Source organism: Oreochromis aureus, linkage group 18 (assembly GCF_013358895.1).
Source record: "Oreochromis aureus strain Israel breed Guangdong linkage group 18, ZZ_aureus, whole genome shotgun sequence".
NCBI classification, from domain to species: Eukaryota; Metazoa; Chordata; class Actinopteri; order Cichliformes; family Cichlidae; genus Oreochromis; species Oreochromis aureus.
The window spans coordinates 9,098,165-9,123,473 of record NC_052959.1 but is presented as its reverse complement, the minus strand read 5'-3'; the positions used below and the strand labels follow the sequence as shown (position 1 = coordinate 9,123,473).

Here is a 25,309-nt window from a genome sequence, read left to right as displayed (position 1 = left end):
TGAAGAGACTTGGGTTGCATGCATGTGGAAAGTAAATAAAGGGTTTAATTTCCGAAACCCAATTCCAAAGCCACCAGCTATCTTCTGACGATTTAGTTTTTCGTTCTGTTTTGTTTGTTTGTTTGTTTGTTTTTTCAAAATTATTCATCTGCCATTTCTGGAGCACTAATAATGATGATGTGAAGCAATATCAATTGTCCTCTACCTGGAAATCCACCTGCAAGTCCTGAAAAGTTGCTTTGGTGACTAAGGAGGCAGATTACCTAATGGGCAATTAGATTAAATCATGCAAACCTGTTTCCCAAAGAGGTTTGAGCGCAGTGCAAAATGCAAATGAAAACTTTATACAGGGATTTGCAACTCATTTAAACAACATTCATATCACCATATCAAATGTTTGTTCATTTCGATGTTGATGCCAGCAACACATTTTTCCAGCCAAATCTTTCCCACTCTCACAGGATTTCCAAAAACTTTTGAAATGTTTTATTGCAACAAATTCAAAATGAGCATATGTTTTTTAATAAGGTTTTCAAAACTGTATGGCTAAAACACTTGCAGAATCTCTAAATGCTGTCTTCATACTATTTCCAATTAATTATAGGGTTCAAAAGAATTGCATATAGCTGCATTCTGTTTTTATTAACACTTAACACCCTGTCACAACTTTTTGGGGAATGGTGTTGTACTTAATTTCTAATGTTTGTTATCAATGTGATGTAATTTATTTCCTCCTATTAACAAAAAGTTATTGAGTGAATGGACACACAATCAGACAGCACACCACAAACTGAGCCAGAAGAACTGACCTGTCATTTTCAGTCTGGTCAGTCTGCTTCACTCTCGTGTGCAGCAGTTACTCTGCTCCACAGCAGGATTCCATTTCAGGTTTTCCAGGCTCACAGCCAGGGGAGAGGATCCGGAGGGCTGGAAGCGTGCAGCCTGGTTAAGTATTTGAATTATGTCATTGACGTCAGCACAGTCATAAACCTCCCTGTGGCCCTTCCCTCTAACTGGCCCGTGCCAACACAGCTCCATGGTGCATTGTGAATGAGCTGTCAAACAGGCCCTGATGAGGTGTTTGTATGTGCATGTGTGTTTTCAAGTCTTTTGTTTTCATAGGCGATGAGATTATTTCACAGTTGTAAACTATGAAGCGACACAATTAGTGAGGCTTATTTGTGAGAAGACCAAGAGTGGTGTGGTTTCGGGGGTTGGACCGTCTCTGATTGTCCACCGCACATCACTTTAAATCTAATGCTACCTTAAAAGGGAAAGCATTATACAAAATTGTCTCACATATAGCACACCAACTTATTCCTGTAGCACAGCAAGGGAAACAATAGATTTGTATTGTAACTTGTAACAGTATGCTAATATAATTTTTCTGTGGCTATGACAATTTTTTTCATAAAGTTTTTTAACAATAGACAGCATAAAATTATATATACACACGCATGATGAAATACATTATTTGGAAACACAATAAGTAATTAAACTTAAGTAAAATAAAATACAGAATGATGAACTTAAATATGCTTTGCTAAAATCTAAAAAGCATGCACCATATATAGAAAGTAAAAATATTGAATTTTTAAAATTCTGAATATATACTTGTAATGTCATAAAATTAATAAATTACATTATTTGTGAAAGTACAATATGTGTAACACTTTAGCGTTTTTGCATTTAATTCATATACTACCTTGTGTTAAAATAAGAAAATGTTTAGAGTTCAAAGCAGACGGCATAATGCAAATGATTGACACAAAGAGCAAAGGCTTTTGCAAGAGTAATCATGAATTTGCAAAGTCCTCTTTCCGCCCCTCTCGCACTTTTGAACAAATTGACGTACATTGGAGGTGATACAATGGTAAATTATTGACCCGTGTCCTGTCTTAGCCCCACATGTAATGCAAAATCAATAACAAACGACTGAAAACGTGCAAGTTACTGTGTCAAAGTGTGCATTTCTCTTCTGGGATGTGGTGAGGTCACTATGAGGAATGTGTTTGCGCACATGCAGATAGCCTTGGTCTGTTTACAGGTCTGACATCGGTGTCTTGAGTTGACCATCAACTTTCTTTTCCTGCACTTTCCAAATGTTTGGTGAATTAACAATTAACATTAACACAACTAAAGGCATTGTAGTCACTGTGTTAAAGTCAGCCTCGCTATAAAACTCAAATACTGCATAAAAAATGCCAACTTATAAAGCCACTCTCACACAGAAAGCCATTGTGAAAAGCAAATTTAAAATAAAATAAAAATGAGAAGCTGCTCTGTATATATACTATTTAATGCTACCCAGATGTTGTTTACATTAATAATGCTAACCCAATGATACATACACAAATGCACCCTAATAGGGTCATTTTGCTGTTTTTGTACTACTTTTACTGAAGTGCGTGTTTGGTCAGTCCATGGCAGTTGTTGGTATGAGCTGAGACAGTGCAATTCTTCAGTCAGACACTGAGGAAAAACAGCTTATGGGGGTAGGTTGAGAACATAGAGAGGTGCAGTGTGAGGGGGATGTAAGTGGAAGGTGTTTTGGCAGGAATGGCGGTTTGGGAGCAGCCCTGCTCGTTAGTGTGGTGGATGACTCTTACAGAAGCTGGTTTGTGGCCCTACAGAGGAGAGATAGAGGGGAAAAGGGGGGGAGAGGGGAAGGCAGACGAGGTCTGTCTGCACACTGAGGTCTGTTGTCCTCTTTGCAGCCTCCAGCATATGGCCAAAGCATTAGAACTCACCAAGAAAAAAAAGAAAAAGAAAAAGACATCCACTGAAAAAACAGGCTGGAAAAGTACCTCACACTCTGTCTGGAAGCAGGTTTCTCAGACTGAATGTGCGTCACGCCACCTTTGACTGGTGACATTGTGAAATGTCAGCCCATTTAACACTGTATTTATGAAGAACCAAAGGTGATGATAGGTTCATTCCATCTACTCATACCGTGTGCATGTGCATAACTTTGTTTTATTTAGAACTTCAACTCATATGTCATTGTTATACAGCCCAACTAAGGGAAGTTTGGCTCCAGACTTTGAAAAAATGTAACTTTTCAGCCACTGTTTTAGCCCAAAAAGCCAAAAGTCCAGCAAGCTTTTCTACAGTAGTCTGAGTGTTTCACTCTTATATGTTCTGGACTCTGTCAGTGATTAAGCTGCCAGCTTCAAAATGACCCAAATCCCAATCATACAGACTTCGCAGATGAGCCAGTCCTTTGATGTTTCAAGGTGCCCAGCTAAAATGTCTGCATATGCATGCACCCTCTTCTAAGGGAATGAGGGCAGGATGTGGTCACACCTTCTTGGCAACGTCTACTGCCCCTATGGACCAAGACAGCCGCACGCTGATGTATACCTAGTTTCAACAGCTCACCGCCTTGTGCATGAGCTGCTTTGATGTTATACTTCTGCTCTGTGTCAGTGACTTTTGCATGGCTTGCGTGCCAGTGGAGTCTGTGAATAGGCTGGTCCGCAAAACTTGGCATCCAGTTATGCGTTGTATCGAAGCCAAAGGTTCTTTGAATCGGCCAACCAGGAACTTAAGGAAATAAAAATTAGTCTAACCTGAGAAATGACACAAGTGGTAGCAGTCGTGTAATATGAGGAGCCAGTGGCATGAGTTCTGTGAGTGAACTTAAACAGCTGAAAGTTCACTTTTTTGGGAGTCAAAAGAATCCCGGGTGTTGTTCTGATTACTTTCAAAGGTGAAATATTTCCTTTAACTGTGCTGCATTGTCTGGGGTTGCATTGAAGTTCTTTGTTCAGCACTGGTGGTTCAAAATCTGTATGCCATCATCGTGCTTTGAAGTGCTTTGATCCACTATATTGACGTAAATTGGGGAGCAGCACGCTGGCTGTCCTGTTGTGCTAAGCATATGGGGTAAATTTCTTCCATGTGTGAAGTGCTATGAAGTAGAGATCAGTCTTTTCCATAGAAAAAGGAAGGTGGGGAGATCCAGATGTGTTTTAGCGTTCGCTCCCTCCAGCTAGAAATATGTTGAAACATTGGCATATTGAGCAGTGATACTTTTTAATATGTTTCCTCATGTTTGAGTTTCCCAGTGATTTTCTTGTAAACCACTCTTTTCCTTCTAAACACTGTGCGCCTACCACATGTGAGTCATAGCTGCTAACGACAGAGTTATTTAATCAAACGACAGCTATGATTGCCCTCAGCAGTCACTCCACCATTCATTAATTCCACTCCATGTTTTCTGGGAGTTCATAGCCAAAGAGGAAGTGCTTTGGTTTCTTTGGCTCGCAGTGTGGCCCTAGCCTGGACTCCCCCCGATTCAGGGAGTCAAGATTTGCCTCTCGTGTTGCTTGTGCAAACACGTTTGATGTTTGATATAATTTTTTTTCCTCCCTCAGAGAGGTTCAGAGAGGAGAGAACCAGTTTGTGAAGTGTGGTGGTGTGCTGTGAGCTACTGGAGATGCAGTTCACCAGGGTTCCTTGAAATGGTCTGCATGTCAGAAAGGAAGTCGTTGGAAATGAGTTGTCTTTGCAGTAGTGACGAAGTCCTCCTGCTATTGTCTATAAAGTTCTAATGAAATTTCACAGAGATGCATTTGTTTGGATGTAATCACAGTGACAGGAATAAAAGCTAAAATTATATGTGTCTCTTGCACCAAAAGCAGTTAGGGTTTTTTTGTTTTGTGTTTTTTACTCTAAATGCATGTATACACCATTTCTGTTAATTTAAATGGGCAGGGGGTCACAGACACACCAACAGCAGGAGGCAGCAAACTGCCTAGTCTGCACGCTACTTCTTCAAACGAGTGGAACTGAGAGGGGGATAATTTAATGAGAGAGAGGGAGAAGTTGAGCGAGGGTGGGGGAACCAGACGAAATGGGAGGGGGTTTGCAGCACGCGCAAGAGGGAGGGAAAGAGGGGGTACGCAGAGAATGAGGCTACAGAGAGACAGAAAGACAGAGCGAGTCAGCAAACAGTGACCATAGCCACTGTTTGTTTGAGAAAACAACTCCCCTGAACTTTCGGAGGTGGTGGAGCGGAACAAGATGAAGGAGCTCTGTGTACACACCTCCTCATCTTCCTCTGCGTCTTCCGGAGGTTCTACATGTCAGTGCCCCTTACGATCAAGCCACTCTGGGACACTTGGACCGCCACGCATGGTGTCTGGGGGATCAAGTATGGACATGGATCCTCTCAGACCTGATTACATGTCCATGTGTCTCTTGGCAGATGAGTCCTACCAAAAGCTGGCTATGGAAACCATGGAGGAGCTGGACTGGTGTCTGGACCAGTTGGAGACCATCCAGACCTACCGGTCTGTCAGCGACATGGCCTCCAACAAGGTAGGACAATCTGGGCCATTTGTTAATATATGTAAATGTGACAACAACGCATGTGTGAAGTTACCTGGGACTTTCTACATGTATTTATCAATTACTGTGATTTTATAAAAAGCTATTAGCCTGTCCTCCTGGATGAAATACCTAAGAACACTACAAACATTCACATTTTTGATAATTAACTTCAGGGGTAAAAAACTATTTGGATATTTGACCATTGGCACAGTAGGTTATTAAGATGATTTTATCAAGTCACAAAAGAACCATTAGTTCATTAGTGTGAAAAGCTATCATGCACATAGTGCTGTGCTTTCATCTAGAATCATATTGCACAGCAAACTCTTGCATGCATCCTTCATTTTGCCAGCATCTCTTTTTACCCACTGAAATAACAATCATTAGAGTGTGCCAAACCATAATTAAAAAAGATTTAAGTTAAACATTATAATTGTAACCTATATCTCATAGTATGCAATGCAGAATTATAATTATTACCATCACGGTACATATTCTGTAACGTGCTCACTGAAGGCATGATACTTGTGATGATGGCTTGACTGGCCTGTGATGACCTGCCAGCCTGCATATATATCTGTGTATAATTGCTCTTTGTTTCTGTGTGGTTGTGCATTTGCACAGTCTACGCAAAATGTAAAATACTTGTAGCCACATTGACGCATTTGCAAAGCAACAGCTGTTCTGCGGTAGCATATCAGCAGGCATCATCATTTTATAGATCTCTTGATAAAAACAGGAGAGAAAAAAGTGAATGTTTGCTTCGCTGCATAACAACTTTAGCGAACTACCTGTTGCATCTGAACACCATTATTGCCTGAATTCCAAGGCTGTCCTGCTTGTATATCCTTACCTTAATCAAACTGCCCGAGACACACAGCTTGTTATACTACTAGGTTGGGCTGATTAAAACATTACCCAGATGCATTTTTCATTCATTTTAGTGCTGTGTTGATATTGGCTCAGTTCTAAGGTGTAGCTCTGTGTGAGTCCATTTAGCAGGGCCCTTATTGCTTAAGGCTGGTTTGAAAGTACTGAACTTATTCTTCTGCTTGCTGTGGAAGAGGCAAGACCAGATCTGCTATATGTTCCATTATTAAACAGAATAATGCCAGGATAATTTTATAACTGCGTCTTCTTTACAAGGGGCCAAACATATAGCAAACATATATCTCTTGTGCCATTTAGTTTAGCGTGTTTAAAACATGGTTAAAGCGTGAGACACTTGTGAGACACTTGTGTCTCACGCTGCCTGGAAAGTTATTAAATGGTAAAACTCAGTTTATAGTTAATATAACTGCCCAAAAAAATGTGACCAAAAAAATGTGCTAAAGGAAAAAGGAACTTAAGCATCTCCACAAAAAAATAATTAACTGTTAGTACCGACAAAAGGATGAAAAAATGTCTGTTCTCATCGGTGGTCTCAGCAGCGTGTTGTTTTAAGCGTTTAAAAGTGCCAGTCTTCCAGTTTGGTTTTACTGAATTTAAACACACTGTGGTTTTTAAACCAGCATTTTTGAACTAATTACTTCCCTTTGCTTTGATGCACATGAGCCTGTTTTTTTCTTTGTGCGTATTTTACTTCAAAATTTACTGTATGCGGCACATTATTGCTCAGACAGCGGAGACTGTACGGCGACATCAGATTATAAACACCCAGGGTGGTGGTGTCCATTTCCGTCTGTGCTCTAAGCTTTGGTCTGAGGGAGGATTGGGATGGGGAGGGGGTGTTGTCAGACCATGATGGGTGGCTCTGACCGTGACACCAGCTTCCTGTCTCTGTATTTCCTGTGCCTCCTCTCCTCTGCTCACTTGTTACTCGATGACAATAGTGGTTGAGTCCTAACAGACAGCTACATCCCCGGGACTGTCAAGACAATGAGAAAAGGCCCTCTAGGCTTGTAGCAGCGTAGCAACTTGTTCAGGCAAACCAGGTACAGATTCCTAACAACACGAGCCAGTGCCATTGTTGACCAATGCTGATTTTTTAAAAGTGTACTGGGCAACAGTTTTATAATGTTACAGTTAAGTTTCAACAGTGTCCTACATTGTTGTGCAATTGTACAGGGATAGAAAGAAGCTATTTATTGGTCCATCGAGTTCTTATTGCAAAATTGGGAGTCAAGTCCAGTGATATTGTTACACCATCGGCCCAGTTTTTGTGGGCGTTTGACGCAAATTTTGACAAAGAGTCAGGTTTTCCTTTTTTTCTTCACCACTAGATGTAATTGAAGCCACAATCAAACCCGGGGTGTCTCCGTTTTCAGTTTCCAAGGGCACAGGTGTATCCGGGGATACAAGACCACACACTCTGCTGACCGCCAGCCTGGTTGCTGTGACCTCAGAGCGGGGAGCTACTTCCCTGCCCCTCACTATCATTAACCTCGCCACACTTCCATGCCGATGCCGGTGACGGCCTTGGACAAACACTGCCATCTGAATGCAGTTAAAGGAGTTTAGTGCTTTTGCGGGTAGCGTGCAGGCAAGCCCCTCGAGGAGAACACAAGCGAGTAGGAAACTTTAACTCACGTGTGGTCACTTCAGCTTTGAAGCACCCGCCGTCTTCACTGGGGAAAGAATGACAAAATTATTGAAACAGATGCAGTGGTGGGTCTGTAGCTGTACCAGGCGTAATGGACATTAAATTATAGTGCTGCGCTTCCATTTGACTGAAAGGGTGGTGAGGAGATCAGATGAGCTCCAGCGGTGATTATGGTACTTAATCGTAATTTTTAAAAAAAAAAGTTTTACCTCTGTAATCTTCTGTTTTTCATCTGATCTTCATCTTCGAAAATAAGACAGCACAAGGAGTGCGAATGGAAAATATGTTTCTACTGTAACCCTGTTCTTACCTGTTTCTGTTCAGCACCTTCGAAGAAATGTGTCTTTCTTGTGTTACTAAACAGTGTAAATTTGATGTACATCATTCATTTTGTGTTGACACTCGAAACAGCCGCATGCATGCGACAGAGGCGGCGTGTGCTCACTCTGGGGTTTGTTCGATTGCAGTGCAATGGTGTTGCATTATGAGGTCACATTGTTCCTGAGAAATCCCATTTCTTCACGTTTTATGTTTTTCTTTTTTCTTTATTTCTCTTGTCAGTTAATATATCAGGAACTTTAGCGTGACCCCTAAACTTGTTATCTGGGACTTTTCTGTGATGAGCTCAGGTATGTTAGTAGTGGTGCCTGAGGCTACAGGAAGAAGGATGTCTACCAGTAAATGATCTCAGGGAATTACTATAGCAAAAAAAAGGGAAGTAGGTGGAGACACATGCTCAGGCCTGTATGGGGGGGAGGAGCCATCAATCTCCTGTTAGACTTTGTAGGCCAGTCAGTTAAGTCAGCTTTATTGCTATAAGTTTCCTGCCTGACGCCAGTTGAGAAAAGAGAATAGAGAGAGGAAGACGGCTGGCTCACAGACACGCTGAGACGAGTTAATGTACTTGGACCTTTACAGGATTTCTTTGTGCTGTGTTTGTTTTTTCGTTGTGTGACAATGGGACTATGCTGCTCTGAAAAGCAGAAGATAAACTTTGAGATGCTTGCGAGTTGGAAAAAGGTGAGTTAGCTTTATAGAGGCTTACTTTGTGTTGTAGGAGTGTAGCGTGCCATGTGGAGATGGTGTTTTATTCAAGAATAGATTGCTGGATTTGAAGTGAGATCTAGTTTCAAATAACAAAAATAATTTTGCTCCTCAGTAATTACACTCAAACTTTTCCTGAATTTTTTTTTTCTTCTATGATTGCATATTTGAAAATATGTTGGTCTTTACTTTTTGTAGCATGTTATTTCCATAGTTTTTGTTTTTTTGGGACACATTTATATTATGCATTGAATATTTAAACTTTATTAAACAACGGCTCCTGATTGTGTGAGAGCAAATTCCTTTTTTGTCAGAGTTTGTGCAACTTCTCTCAGTTTCCTCAGTTTGTTCTGAAACTGAGAATCATTTGCTAACGTAAAAGGATGTATGAGTTAACGCCATGCATTGAGTAATCTGGGTTACTGAGAACACTCGCAGCCTTGTCATCGTGCCGTGTGTGTGTGATGTGTTTCAGCTGAACTACATGACCCCGGGTGACTGACATACAGCTGTGTGCCTAATTCACTTCCTAGAGGTCACTCAAATCCAAACTGTGCTGCATTAAAGAATCAATTACAAGCTCTTTTTGAGCAGACTAAAGCCAACTGATTCCAGCTTCTTTGATCTTTCTGGGTTTTTAGTGCAGCCGATGCTTTGAAAGTGGTATTCAAGTTCCACAGTCAACTAGATGTTAGCTGTCTGGTTGACAGCTATTAGACAGCTGTTGAGACCAGACAGTCTGGTTCAGTATGAAGCAAAAAGAACTCATTATAAGAGAGAATATAAGGCCTGGCAGAAACCACAATGACAGGTTTTCTATTTTCTTTCCAGTGCTAGAATACAGAGTTATAAAAAAAGGAAAGCCCAATTACTTTCTCTGGAAATGGCCTTTATTGCACACACCATTACTACATAGTTTTCATAATCAACTTTGGGGTGTGATGTTTGCATACGCTTATTCAAATCGAAAAGAACATTTTGCATGAGAGATAAAAATCGATCTCCTTTTGCACAGAAGCTATGGGTTTTTTAAAAATGCCTATCTGGAGCGTCGCTGCTGCGGTTTTTGTGATGGGTTTGTTTATGTTTACGATGCAGTGCTGTGTTTTTAAAGTAGGGACCACCATGAGAACAGTGAACGGACCATGTGATTCTGTTGCCATGGCATTCGGGTTGCCATGCAGATGGTGGTGCACCGATGGGCCGCAGACTGAAGACTCTGTCGTCTGCTTGATACAGCAAAACATAACGATTGTGGACTGAACTATTTGCATCCCCCCATTTTCTGTTTTTAAAATATGCTTAGTTCTGTGTCTGAGTTTGTGTCTGTGTCTCATCATCCTTGTGATAAACGCTCTGGTGCTTTGAAGTCTCACGTTGCGCAGTATGCTTTGCATCTGTTCTGCATTACTGTGCAGGGGGAGCATTTTAAGTAGAGAAGGGAGACAGCGGTGGGAGGGGGGTTTCACAGAACACAGGAGTGAGAGAGAAATGGCTAGAAATAGGGAGGAAGATGTGGGGGATCCTCCAAGCTCTCATTTTCTGCAGTGCTGTGCATGAGCATCAGTTTTTAGCGGGGGTGGGAGGCAAAGAGAGAGACAGAGAGAGTGAGAGAGAGGCTCCAGCAATTTGTGCCACAGGGAACTCTACAGCTATAGCGCGCCCCCATCTCCTCCTCCTTCTCTCTGCCTTTTTCAGTCCCTCTCTTTCTTTTCTCTTTCTGCTGTGAAGACTGGCTTTTTTTCGTGACTTGCTCAATCTGGGCTTGGAAAGGCTGGATTTTCCCCAGTATGATTTTTGGATGGTGGCAGAAGGAGATGGAGGTTTGAAGAAAGGGACAGAGGCAGCGACAGCCAGAGGAAAGGGAATATTGATCACATCCAGGGGGATTCCATCACTCACGACAGTGGCTCGCAATCCTTGATAACAATGGAGGAAGCCAGGAGGAGGCGCGTTTGGCTGGGAATGTAGGGCTCCGCCACAGCCCCTCTCCAGAGACTTCGGCCGGGGCGTTTTTACCGTAGTCAGCCGTCGCAAGGCGGTGATTTGGTGACGCCTTGAGCTTCAGGCTGTAGGGCTGAGCTAAGCCTTGGGGGTCCACTCAGAGAGGAGCACTTACTGCTTCTGCTGGGGGGCTCAGCACTGCTCAGCACCATGCCTGAGGCCAACTACCTGTTCTCTGTGTCCTGGGGATACATTAAGGTGTGTCCCAGAGGAGATTTTCCATTAATGGGACTGTTTCTGTGCATATTCTACATTCATGTCTGTTTGCTGTTGCTGGTGAAGTGCCCAATTTCTCTTTGAATGCATTACGAAATGTTTTTCATCTTGCTCAGTGGTTGCATGTGTTGAGAAAACTGGCGTCTTTTGCTTATCTGGAAAATCTGCATAAAGGAAATATAAACTATGCACAGCACGCATCGTATATGCTGTGTTGAAATACGAAGCAGTCTGGATAAGGAGACTGGGGAAGAATACACAAACCTAATATGGCGCATTAAATCCAGAGAACAGGGTCCCATGGGACGTGTTCCAGTGGAAAATAACAGGAAAGGGTTTATTCCCCTGCTTAGAAACAGCAGTCAGACTCATTTGCTGGATGTGTTTCTACGTATAAATCACATTACCTCCTTAACATTTTATCTCTTTACTTCCAGTTCAAGAGGATGCTGAACCGGGAGCTAAGCCACCTGTCTGAGATGAGCCGATCAGGCAACCAAGTGTCAGAGTACATCTCCAGCACCTTCCTAGGTGAGCACTGCAGCACATGTTTACCACACACCTCCTGAAGTATGCATTGCACCATTGCAAAATGTGCTGTATGTGTGACTTCAGTGAGCCAGCATCCTTCAGGAATGTAACAGAGGTTGCGAGGTTACCCAAAGCATGTGCCAAGCAGTGGGGAAACTCACAGTTCCTCTGCAACGCTGTTCTTAAACCAGTCTGATCTGGTCTGGAAGGGAGACAGGGTCCCCTCGCTCCGACTGCAGAGATATGTGAAGGGAGGAGGGAGGGCTTTGTACTCAGGGAAGACTTCCCTCTGGAGAGATTAGGAGCAGTGAGTCGGAGAGAGAGAGGGTGCTTGTGTACTTACAGTGCCATCAGGTTCAGAGAGATGCTGCATTATTCATCAGTGGGACAGCAGTGGTTGCTTGTCTTTAAAAAAAAAAAAAGCCTGGCGGCATTTCGTGACTAACGGCCAGCCAGCTCGCCAGCCCTGCAAACCACTCTGCCCCTCAGGTTTTTCTACCCTCCCATCTAGTTCACCACCAGCATACATACAGCCAGACTCCCAGCTTATAAGGGCTCACTGCAGACTAATGTTGTGGCTCTTGTTTGTGAACACGTGTCTATTTTCCTGCCTCGGAGCACTAAAACATAAAACATGACAGAAAAAAGACAAGATGCTGGATGCATGGTGGAAAGAGGAAAAGAAAAAGCTACCTCTTGTGCTAACAATAGAAGTGGCGCAGTGATAGAGACAAACATGAAAGCTCAGCTCAGTTTATCTTTGAAGCTTTGCGGTTTTATCTGCATTGCAGCTAGCACCTGTCAGGTGTAGGGAGATGATTTTCCTGTGCTTTGTGGAGGACGCAGCTAAGATGTTTTTTTTCTCGCTCTGCGGTTGTGCATGTAGTGCACACATACTGACTGAGGGAGTCTCACGCTCACACACAGTGAGAAATGTCACTCAACTAAAACATGAGTCACATGCACCGACTGAACCCGCATACTTCCAAGTCCCTGCTCTAAACATTTCGGCTTAACGTGAACCATCTTTCCATGATTCTCTGAATTGTTACCAACACATGGCTCAGATTCACAGAATGCCTGGAATACTGGCATGCTTCTCTGATCGTCATAACAACTCATTACCACAGCCTGACCCTTTGTGTCATAAAACATTTGCATCTCATCAGTGTATTCAGCTATTTTACTCATTTATTTTTTTGCCTTTCATGCTTTTGTTACTAGTGTATTCTTATTGCAGAAGACAGGCATTGAGGGATTGATTGCTAATTTAATAGCAACCAGTGCAGCTTTTTTGTCTTGAAAACCACCTTTTTTAATGTTAATTCTATTTTCTCCAGACAAGCAGAATGAGTTGGAGCTTCCGTGTCCAGTTCCAAAGCCGAGGGAAAGGAAGAGGAGGCAGGGCCAGCAGCAACAGCAACAGCAGCAGCAGCAACACGGTGGGATGATGACACAGATCAGTGGGGTGAGAAAAGTCAGCCATACATCAAGTATCTCGGGAGGTGCTGGAAATCGCTTTGGGGTCAAGACGGACCAGGAGGAATTGTTGTCAAAGGTAAGTGACAGACAGACTGGAGAAACTTAAACTTGCGTGATATCTGGTGTCTCACATGCTCAAACACTTAAATTTGTGTCCTCTCTAACAGGACCTGGAACACATCAACAGATGGGGCCTGAATATTTTCAAAGTGGCTGAGCATTCTCACAATCGACCTCTCACATGCGTCATGTACACCATCTTCCAGGTTTGTTTTCAGCCTCAGCTTCCATCCTCTAATCGGGAAAGAGCTCATGAAAACTGTGAAGCCATTCAAACAAACACACACGCAAGCCGTGTCAGTGTGTACATCATGCTCTGTTAGCTAGCTCCAAACTGTAATCAGTTTGGGTGCACATGTTTTGTTTTGGGGTTTTTTCCACTTGGTCTAGAAAAATGCTGCACCCCTTTCTGTCGAGGCCAAAAGATAACTTAAAACTGCTGCAGCAGATACTGTCAGTGCACCTGTTAGTCTGGAGCCCTGCCTAGTTTATGACTACCCATCTGATGACTCAGAATTGAACTGTGGTTAGATGGATAGACCGTAGAGAAAATAATATCCTGTAGCACGTTTAGCCAGGAGTCTTGTTTTTCTAATCCACACTGTCACACGCAGGAGCGAGACCTGATGAGGACGTTCAAGATTCCAACGGACACCTTTGTGACGTTCATGCTGACCCTAGAGAGCCACTATCACTCCGACGTGGCGTACCACAACAACCTCCACGCTGCCGACGTAGCCCAGTCCACACACATCCTCCTCTCCACCCCTGCATTAGATGTAAGTCGTGTAAAATCTGTCTTACCTCACTCGCTTTCAGCACTTCTAAGTGTTCAGAGTTTGTCCTTTAAAACGTGGCACAGTTAAAGTGTGTCGCCACCGGCCACACCTTTTACTTGAACTGTTTATATTGTTGTGATGAATAGCAACAATAGAAAGAGCATACCACAGATGGTGACACATGGAAGGATTGGTTTTTCAGACTAATACCTTACCTTGTATGGTCAGCAATTAGCTATCAAGGCTAATTTATTTTTATTTTACTTCCTTCTCTTCAAACACAGGCGGTCTTCACTGACCTGGAGATCTTGGCAGCCATTTTTGCAGCAGCCATTCACGACGTGGACCACCCGGGAGTCTCCAACCAGTTCCTAATCAATACAAGTACGTCCACCTTTTCATTCGACATCCATCAAAAAAGTCAGCTAGAGTTATTTATTCGTCTACGTTTTGAAAAAAGGGAGAAATATTTGCTTGATTTGATGTTTAATCCCCTTTTCTTGTCCTCTTTTGCATTTAGACTCTGAGCTGGCCCTGATGTACAACGATGAGTCAGTGCTGGAAAATCACCACCTGGCCGTGGGCTTCAAACTGCTGCAGGAAGAAAATTGCGACATCTTCCAAAACCTCACCAAGAAGCAGAGGCAGACGCTCCGGAGGATGGTCATAGAAATGGTGAGGAAATGTCTGCATGTCTGTCTCGGGCAGCAGCCCCGTCTCAGGATCTGAGCAGTTTTCACAGTTTTTCTTAAATTGATCGTTTTTCATGTCTTCCTCACTTCCAGGTTTTGGCAACCGACATGTCTAAACACATGAGTCTGCTGGCGGATTTGAAAACAATGGTGGAAACCAAGAAGGTCACCAGCTCTGGTGTCCTGATGCTAGACAACTACACAGACAGGATGCAGGTAAGAGGCAGACTAGTATGCACATTGGACGCAAACACTTTTATATTTACCACAGAGGGAGGAAAGGAAAAAAAAAACATACTAAACTGTGATTTTTTTTTTCCTGCAGGTTCTCCGTAACATGGTTCATTGTGCAGACCTGAGCAACCCCACCAAACCTCTGGATCTGTACCGGCAGTGGACTGACAGAATCATGGATGAGTTCTTCCACCAGGGAGACAGAGAGAGGGAGAGGGGGATGGAAATCAGCCCAATGTGTGACAAACACACAGCTTCAGTAGAGAGGACTCAGGTAGAGAACACAGGCATCCAGCTCTCGAAATAAAACCTGAAAACTGTGGTTAATTTTCATATTTACTGACATCCTCTCTGTTTATCTTTTCTAGGTTAGCTTCATTGATTACATAGTGCACCCTCTGTGGGAGACGTGGGCTGACCTGGTCCATCCCGATGCCCAGGACATCCTGGATACACTAGAGGACAACAGGAACTGGTACCAAAGCATGATCCCCCAGAGCCCCTCACCTCCTTTCTACACCAGTGATGGAGAAGGAGGACCTCACGGGGAGGTGGAAGGGCGGCCTGTAGCGAGTAAATTCAAGTTCGATCTAACGCTGGATGACCAGGAAGGACAAGGTGAAGACAGTGGAATGATGGACACAGCTGACAGTTGTGACAATGTGACATTACAGCATCTTCCCTGTGATCAGGAAGGGGCAGATATGACAACACATGACGGCTCCCCGTCGGAAACATAGCCGAAATGGTGGCGTTCTTGGAGCGTAGCACGTTTTTGGTGAATTCATTTTATTGCAGTGGAGCAATCCTGCAATTTGGCTCTGGCGGGAGCTGCTTGGCAAAGAGGGCCTGACTGAATGTGGGGCACCCCTGCAAACGAGGCTTGGAAACCCTGCGGTAGTTTGTCTTTGAGCCCCCCTGGAAGGGAGCTGGAAGAGTGTAGGCTCTGTTCTTTACAAAAGGGACTACTGTTGGACTGCAGAGGCAGAGCCTAACCTGGGTTCTTTCAGACAGAGAATGTGAAGTGGACGTATGAATCCGTGTACTGGGACAAGTCTAAATTTCAAACTTGCACTTCAGGACATTTTTTTAAAATGTTCATTTAGATTCTTTGTATCGTGTCGAGATTGGATACGATCCTGTATTGTCCAACCACAGCTACTGGTCAGCGAGTTATTTGTAACCCAGTAGTGTTTTTTTAACACTTGTCTAAAAAGAGTAGTGTGCCTTTTTTTACAAGTGTGTGTTTTTGTAAGTGGTTTTTTTTTTTTAATAATTTATTGAACACATTCATGTAGCTGTGTGTCAGATTTTCTACAAAACGGACATAGCTGTCTCACACAGTCTTCCTGATGTTCTGGCAATAGTATAAGCTTGTTCTTCACAAATGGATGTATATTCAAAAAAAAATCAGCTGACTTCCCAGCACAATTTGCACTTTGTGGCACACACAGTTAAACCAAGACAAAGACAGCATCTGTAACTTAAAGGAGAGACCATAGCAAGCATGTCAAACCAAATAATTTGATTTGATTTATCCAAATAAGTAACTGCGTAAGCAATTAAATGACTCATAGGCTAGATTTCGTAAAAGAGGAAAAACCGTTTTTTTTTTGTTTTGTTTTTTGTAGAACAAAAACCAAAACTCCAAAGATCCTATAAGGAAAGCACTTTGTTGGATTCACTGCCACCCCTCAAAAGAGTGATCGCATTTCCAAAGAGTAACTGGTGTGACAAGTCAAACTTCCGAGCGGCGGCGAGATTGATTCCCTCTCACTTAAAGCCAGTTACAGACTAAATTCTCACTACAATCTTCCAAGATTAAAGTGGAAAAGAAAATATTTCATAACCCAGTTGCGTTTAAGCCCCATCCAGTGTGGAAAAACTGTCTCCGCCCTGTAATTCCCCTTTTCATTGCCTCACACAACACACCTGTTGTGGTTAGCAGTATTCTCATGAATAGGCTGACTCATTTTGAACTTTGAATGACTTCAAGGCAGTTTCAGAAGACACCTGTCAGTAATGGAATAATTGAATCTTGTAGTTTTTCATTGCAGCACTTTGAATACGTCGACAGTTATGCAGCTGGTTGCTGATCTGTCCAAACACTTCCTTAGAGGTACCACGTTGTATGGTCATAATACGGGGAGATCAGTTTCATGTTTCACCATATGACATTCTCCTCCTGTGTGTGTGTGTGTGTGTGTGCGTGTGAGGATGTGAGAGTGTATTTAAGTGGTCACAGAGTTGCACAGTCCTGTTGCACCCAACTGTGTTGTGCTGACCCTTAAGCTGTTTGTAACAGTGTATTTATTACATTTTCTTGTATATGTTAATACTGAATTGATAATATTCGCTGTATATTTGTTATTTATATGCACTACCACGTGTCAAATGACAGTTTGACTGAACTCGTTTGTTGGTTCATCCGTGTATAGCAAGGTATTTTGCTATGAGACCATAGCATAAAGTTATGCAGGTCAATTTTGACGATTTGAAAAGTATGTTTCATTTGAAATTCCAGCCAGAAGTGTTTGTACGGTGGAAGCCAGCAGCGCTTCATACGAGGCGCAGCAGAAGCTTTTTTAGTCCTTTTGTTCCTGGCGAAGGCTGGATATTTACTGCAGCATAATGTGTACGGTGACAGGTCATTGTACAGCTATAAGAATATTTGCTGAAATTTATACCATTGTTTCAAATGTATTTTTTCAGTGTTTTCTTCACAGTATACTGTAAAACGGTGTATGTTGTGCTCAGCAAATGTTTTCTATCAGATTATTAAAATGGGCATGTATAATAGACTCTTCTGGTCCGAATGTTATTGGATTACATCAGTGACGTTTGTTTCAGTGCTGTTAAAACCAGTTTGGAGACAGATTTCAGTTTCAGTTTAAATGTTTTTATCTATACACATTAAACTATTTAGAAATTGTCCTAAGATATATATTTGCACATTATGCAATTTAAGGTGCACATTCAGGAGAAAGTCCAAAAAACTAGAAAAGTCCTAAAGAAACAGACACTGCACATTATTTTCTCCCATTTTTTAAAAAGGTAACTTTTTGAACTGTTACAAAAAGGCACAATCTCCAATTCCAAAAATGTAAAGTGTGAATAAAAACACTGCAATGATTTGCAAACCTCCTAAATCCATTTTAATTCACAATAGAGCAAAATAAATTTGATGGCAGCAACAAATTTCAAGAAGTTCAGGGTGGTGCAACAAAAGAGTAACTGTTGCTGTTAGCAACAGGTCAGTCACATGACTGGGTATAAAAAGAGCATGTTAGAGAGGCAGAGGTTCACCACTCTGCAAACAAAAACAAATGTTCTGCGCATATCCAGATGAGGTATTTAAAGTAAGGCCTTGCACATTTCAGCAAGACAATGCTAAACCACATACTACCACATATTACAACAGCATGGAGTCTGGCTGAACTGGCCTGCCTGCTGTGAGGACCTTTCACCAGCTGAAAACTGGTTAAAGTACCTAGAAAATACAACAAAGAAGCTAGAATCCTATATCAGACAAGAAGAGGAAATTTCTCTCCCAAAAGTCCAGGAGCTGGTCTCCTTAGTTTGCAGATGTATACGAACATGATTGTTGCCTTTTAAAAAAATATTTAACAAAAATTAAATTAAGTAAATGTTGACAGTGTATTTTTTAAGTTTTCTCAACTGTGATTTTGGAAGACTGTAGAACCTTTATTTTCAATAATCTGATATATGTAACACAGTGCTACCCAACCCTCAACAGGATTGGTTCCACTCTCATAGATTTCCAGTAAATATGAGTCAAGCAAAGCCACCAACTTTCAGCATAAATAGCACTAACACGCTAATGCGGCTCTGTCTCAAGAAAGCCAAATCTAGCTCCCCTAAAGCAGCTGGCTGGTTTAACTGATAGAAAAACTTAAAGGTATAAAAAAGTAACATTAACACAAAAAGCACCAAGTATTTTGTAAGAGATTTAATTTTTACCAGACGTGTCTCCACAAATCTACACAAGAAAAAAAAAAGAGAAGAAAGAAAACTGGTGCTGTGCAGTTTCCTCTTTCTGATGCTGAAGATTTGTTGTTGCCATCAAATTTAAAATGACAAATTCTACATTTTGTGACTTACTATGAATAAAATCTGGGTTTAATAGATTTGCAAACCATTGCATTCTGTTTTTATTCACGTTTTAAACAATGTCCCAAGATTGTACAAAACTCTGCGCAGGAGTTCAAGACTGGTTTCATTAAACTGCAAACCACAAGTGTGCAATGTCAGGCCTTTCCCTGCCAATGATGACATATTCCAGAAATTGGTGTTTTGAAATCATGCAATAGTGTTAAAAAAAATCAAATATTAATAGAACAAAAAAAATTCTGTGAGTTTTTGAATGATTAGTGATTCATGAGTTCAAAGTAATGGAGGGGGAAGTGTTCTATAAAATTATATACAGAAAGTTCAGCAATCACTTATAATCAAGCACTTAAGTAAAGGGAGAAAAAAAACTGCCAACAATGACAAAAGGAATGGTGAAAGCATTTTGTTGAAGAAAAGTGAGAAAGCTCTCCAATCTAATGGCTTGAATGATTTTTATTTATCAGGTAATAACACCGTTAATGGAAAAATGTAGTCACTGTTGGCATGACTACATTTTCCCTTAAAATAACACCCATGTATTATTATTGCGCAGAGTTTTTTAAAGTACTCAGCAGAAAGAATGTTTCAAACTTCTTGAAAACTTCAATGGAAAATTATCTTATTATTCTTCTGTGGGTTTGGTTTCAGTGTCTTCTGTCACCTTATGAAATGCCAGTCATACTGGAACCTGCCGGCTGTGGGGAAGCCATACCATTTCTTGATGTTGGTTGCCAAACATGACTTTTTGTGGTTTCAGCTGAATAATTGGCTTGTTGACATGTGCTGAATATGGAACAAGTCAAACTTCTTTGTGACGATATTACAAAAAGATAAAAGGCAGCCAATTGTATTTCACTGAGCTATACTGAGTGCCACACTTTATTTTTAGACTCACAAACATGATCTGGTGTGGAAATGATGTGAATCGCACCAAACGTATGTTCTGAGGAAAAAAGCCCAGAAGTGACAGAAGGAAAACAAACAACTGGATTCAGCCCTCAGTGATGTCACTTCCCTGCACTGACACCAGTGACTGCTCTTCCTGCTGATCTGAGGTCAGCATAGCTGGACATCAAGCCAGCAATGTAAACAGGAAAGGTAGAGATAGTGATGCTATGCGCGGGGCCCTCAGGGCATTCACTCTCCCATGGCTTTGAGCACCTTGACCCAAACAGATAAACATCTGAATACGTGATCAACAGGAGGAGAAACATGAACATGAAGTGATGTCTCTGACAGTTTTCAGTTTGTGGGCAAACTCCACAAAACGAAGCAGCATAGACTTAACTAACAACATTCGCTGATGTGATCTACTCATGATTCATGCTGAGGATAATCTCCTGACAATCTGTAATAATAATACTAACATTTATTTATTAAAACCTGACAGTGCCAGTCTGTCTCAGCTCCGTTCCTGACATGACTCTGCTTCCCCTAAAAATTCCGACAGTTACTTTATTGCATTTATGCGGTGACCAAGGTTTAAAAGGCACTCATTACTTAGCTATGAAAATTACCTGGTTGCACAAAACTGAGAAAGACCAGTCAAGAGGTCCTTTGTTCAGCGTAACACGCACTGATTTCAAATTTACAGCTTTAATGAATCACCGGTTACATTTTGACTGTGCTCAGGGTGTTTCATTTATTTACGTTGGAGTTTTTGGATGTCTCGATGACACCAGGAAACCCTAAACCATCCTCGTCTTCCTTTAGATTCAGCAGAAAACGAGGTGACTGTTTATGGTAAACACGGGCGCAGACAGGCTTCCATGGGGGTGGTCCATACTGCCATAGCAATAGGCAGGGAGTTTGTTTGAAACTCTAACACAAACCTTGCGGTTTGTTGGTGACTGACGTAAGCTGGGCTGGAGGCAGCCTGCTCCGGGCCTTCGACAGCAGCACCGTCTGGGTTCAAGCTGGGCAGGACGCTCTTACTGCCAGCAGATCCAGTTGACAGCCACTCAGCGTCCGTTCTCCACTCTTACCAGCCAGGACCCGAAAGGGCCCGCGGCCCAGGGCCAAGGCAGAGAGGAAGAGAACCACTTCCAGCAAAACAAACCTGCTCTCTACATATCCACTTTGTAAAAACAAATGCCTTCCTGGAGTTTCTCCTGGCCAGCTGCTGTTTGTTTTTAGTCGGGTTGACAGTAAGAAGTGAAGTCAACTGGGCGTTCAGTGTTAGGGGAATGTGGGGTAATATGAGAATGGGGCATTCCAGGATAATTCAACAGCTCTACAGGCTTTGTGTGTGGATGGCACAGATCATCTCAGAGTGGCTGAGACAGATGGGTAAGGAAGTGAGCTCAGAAGGACACTTCTTCCCCTCTACAGAATATGATGAATCTGGAAAAGATCAGATGAGGCAGCTAAGCTTCCTCTAAGGCCTCTTGTATGTGTGCATGTGTGTGTGTGTTGTGTCTCATTGACTCTAAAATGCAGGATTAGGACAATAACAGGATGTGTCCTTCCCAGAAAATGTCACAAATCATCGAGTTATCAAACGTGGCGGCAGTCATCGTAGATATGCCATTGTTTCTCTGAGTGTGGTTTTTGCCTTTGCATGCAAATGCCCCAACTACTCACAAAAAGCATTAACCGTGTATGGCAGCAGTTATATAATGCACAGAACGCACAAATGCATTTAAAAAATAAAGTCACAACACATCTGAACCATAAAGGACTCTTTCTCTCAACTTTCCATACGTGCATGCTGGCTTTGACAACTCCGAGTAACACTAATGAGGCGTCGCCTCTGCAAACATCAGCTGTGCAGAAGAATTACACTGACCATGCTGGCAGCTGTTGGTGAAGAAGAGGCTCCTGTGATAGACGCTTTTCACGACTTCAAGGCAACCGTTGGACCCGTGTATAAAGCTGTCTGTGTCAGATCACATTTAACCCTGATGCATTTAAGGACAAAGCATCAGCCTGACATTTGTGCTGATTCCTCTGGGCTCTTTACCCAGAATGCAGCTTGCCTGGGAATTGCTCGGACATGGAAGGGAACATCCCTGTGGGAAGGCAGCAGGCACACAAGAGTACACAGTGCGACAGGGAAGAAAAATAAATAAAAATAACATGCACGCATACTCAGAGATGACACATTTGGTCACATGCATACATAAAGACATGCTGAAAACATTGTGACACTGTGATAAAAGTGTGAAAGAGATGGAAAGATGGAAGCATCCCAGTCCAGACTCAGAGACACAACAGAAGCCTTCCAAGCTTTTAAATTCAGCTTAGATGTCTTTAATTTCCAAACAATTTTTCTGCCACTGGAGCTAAACCCTGTGTCTTTTCTTTCATAGCAAATGAGCTTGGTTCTGTGAAAAGGGGCTCCATTATGGGCTACAGTGTTATCAAGACCAAACTCAACTGTCAACCAAATCATGTTCAATCTGCATGTGCTCCTTTTGATTTTACCCAGATCAATAGCTGTCCTTACTTGACTTATACACACACACTCAGAGGGAGAGGAAAGGGGGAGGGCATGCAGATCTGTGGCTCTGGTGTGTCAAAGTCAGCGAGTGCGTGGGAGGAAACGTTCAACATGAGCTGCTGTGGCAGTCTGCAGCGAAGGGAAAAGAAAGTGAGAAAAAAGAGAGAAAAAATAGTGGGGTCTATGCCACACTGTTTGCTGTGTGGGCCCTATTTGAAGGTATACAGTAAGCTGAATCTATAAAGGTGAGATAATCCTCTACTATTAAAGGTCTTTGCTCCAGACTTGGGTTTAACGCTGGCCTGTGATTCCTGCCTTTTTAATGTTTCACCAAAACACAGTTCAAATTCATGTGAAAAATCACTGGAAATGCAGCTCAGATAAGTAAATAATCTAGCTTTTTGTGTACCTGACTTATCAAACAACACGTGACGCTGCCACCAGGATTTGAAGATAAGGTTGTTGTTTGTCGGTGATGCATTCGAGTCACTGTGCATCAGCACAAACCTTTCAACAAGCTTTTCTCTACAAGCTCTCTGCCTGGAATAACGCTGAGTCTGCTTTCAACACCTACACCGTGACAAGTAAACTCTCTCTCTCTTTTTTAATTTTTCATCATTCTGAAACTATTATATTTCTTGTCATCGCATAAGAGATGAGATTAGTCAGAGTCCCATTGTTGTTTTGTTGTGAATTCCAGTAAGGATCCGAGAGCGTCACCGTCTGCAAGCGCTGACCCAACTTCCTCTGTGTGCACTCAACAGAAATGATAAGGCTTCAACTTCCCCCTCCACCCTGACTCGGGCAAACAGCTGCCCTGCACCCCGAGACTCGGCCCTCCGTGTCGGCATCGGGCCTGACTGCACGTTGCTCTGTGTGGACTTGATGGAGCATGCAGATAAGGCACACTGTTGTGGCTGGGTTGCCTTTAAAGCAGTATGCGATCGTTGGTAGATAGGTTCTAGCAAGTAACCCCGGTGTTTGGATCCCTTTGTGTCTGCTTGTGTGTGCATGTATGGACTGAGTAGTCATGGAAAAGTACTCATATCCTTCACTTAAACAAAGCAATATAGCGGTCCAAAAATACGTCATTATTTGCACGTGCAAATCTGTTTTTTTATCTTTATTTTTTTATATAATTATCAGCAAAATCTCTTTTAAGCATCAAAAGTGAAAATACTCATTCAGTAGAAAATGATGACCAAACATGATTGATGGTGTTTTTATGTGTGTGTGTTTTTTATGTCTAAGATCTTTGTTTATTCTTGTAAATGAGCTCTAGCCTGCAGGATTTCCAAAGCGGTTATATATCAAGTACAAAAATGACCTTATGACTTTGCACTGCTGTACCTACTCCAACCAGTCCTTTATGGACACTTAAAATATCTTTATGAAACTGTTGTTATATTTGTTGCAATCTTTGCTTCCCTCTTGGCCTGATGTCTAAAAAAGAAAATCACAATGAGACTTTTTACCGGGGTAAATGAAGAATATATAAAAGTCATTTTTATATATAACATCGATTGCAGCTTGTACCTCGTGACAAAAATGTTCTTTCAACTTCAAAATGATTTGACGGCAGATATGATTGACAGGATCTTTCTTTATCCCAAGTGCTGCTACTGAAGGTGTTGTGGGTATCAAGGAAAAACATGGGTTGAGGCTTACGGAAATGAATAAATTGTGAAACAGCCACAAAAATTAAATAAACATAGATTTTTTTTTTTTTTACAAATATATCCTAAAAATATATAAAATGCCAAAAAGTGATGCTTAAAGATAGAGATAAATAACAGAAGCTTAAAGCAGCAGATAAAATACTTAAGATAAGATTAAAATAATGGATAAACTCTTGAAATACATAAAACAACCACCCCAGTCAAACCTGCCTAATATTGCAGAGGTTCTGTGCTGCGTTGGCAGCAGATCTTTTGGTTCCTGTGGCTTTGATGGCTGCCTCAGCGGATCGGTTTTGTTCCAGTGCAACTTGCAGCACTTGGCCAGATCGGAAAATAGGGACTTTGGAGCTGAGTCAGCTTCGCTTTTGCTTTGTGTTACTTTAGCTGTTCCCCAGAGGTCTGTGCAGCGCCTTTCTGATTGTAACTGCTGCCGCTGGGCAGTGCCATAGTATGAATAGATGTATGTTTGGGTACATGATGTGTCAAACTAAATATCCACAATCAAAACTAGGACCCATAGTTTCCCCATTAAAATGTTGCTTTCACTTCACTGGAAAGTAGTGGATCTGATAGTTAAAAGCAATGGCTAAACTACTACTCTGATCTTTACAGTTGCAAGAAAAAACTCTGGGAACTCTTTGGAATCGTAGAAACATAGTCAAGGAGTCTGGCACAGCTTCACCTGTTTCCAGGCTGCACAGAGAAGCTTAAAGCTCTTCAGCTTGTAGTCTTCAGCAGGGATGACACACACTCGTTATGCATCATCACTGAAGTCCATTGACACAACAGGACTCAGGTTCAGCTCTGCCGGCCTTTCTCCCATCAACACCCTTCCAGGTTTCAGTTATCACTGGCCTCATGAGCAGCTGAGGTGCCCCAGCAGGACAACGAGGTCTCAGATCAAGGATTTCCCAGCACCCTTTTCTGGGACTCTAAGAAAGCCGGGTACTCTGAGCCATTGGCACATAAATGTTAATAACAGTCAGGGCCCGTTCTTGACCCAAGGAGCGAAGCTACCCTCTCACCCACCGGAGAAAAATCCTGTGTAGAGGCACCAAACAGCTCTGGCTCTTTCCTGAAATACTGCAAAGAATGAGTTAAACTACAGTTTTGAAGTTCTTGCACTTTACCTGACT

General features: G+C 42.2%; 1 protein-coding gene and 1 long non-coding RNA gene across 5 annotated transcripts in view; both read left to right on the top strand.

The window, feature by feature from the left end:
• The window catches only part of LOC116332018 (cAMP-specific 3',5'-cyclic phosphodiesterase 4B-like), a 46,238-nt gene extending 28,516 nt beyond the window's left edge, over window positions 1-17,722 (top strand). For all 4 annotated transcript variants that reach the window (XM_031754859.2, XM_039602512.1, XM_031754860.2 and 1 more), the window contains 10 exons: window positions 5,213-5,325; window positions 11,581-11,674; window positions 13,015-13,232; window positions 13,324-13,422; window positions 13,831-13,995; window positions 14,280-14,379; window positions 14,516-14,670; window positions 14,781-14,903; window positions 15,013-15,195; window positions 15,290-17,722. In XM_031754859.2, coding sequence (XP_031610719.1) covers window positions 5,213-5,325; window positions 11,581-11,674; window positions 13,015-13,232; window positions 13,324-13,422; window positions 13,831-13,995; window positions 14,280-14,379; window positions 14,516-14,670; window positions 14,781-14,903; window positions 15,013-15,195; window positions 15,290-15,661 — 1,622 coding nt within the window. In that variant the 3' untranslated portion in view covers window positions 15,662-17,722. The remainder of the gene's footprint in view (window positions 1-5,212; window positions 5,326-11,580; window positions 11,675-13,014; window positions 13,233-13,323; window positions 13,423-13,830; window positions 13,996-14,279; window positions 14,380-14,515; window positions 14,671-14,780; window positions 14,904-15,012; window positions 15,196-15,289) is intronic.
• Window positions 17,723-22,995: 5,273 nt separating this feature from the next.
• Window positions 22,996-23,895, top strand: LOC116332004. Its single transcript, XR_004200348.2, has 2 exons — window positions 22,996-23,078; window positions 23,195-23,895. It is a non-coding gene; the product is annotated as an uncharacterized LOC116332004 (long non-coding RNA).
• The last annotated feature ends 1,414 nt before the right edge of the window (window positions 23,896-25,309 follow it).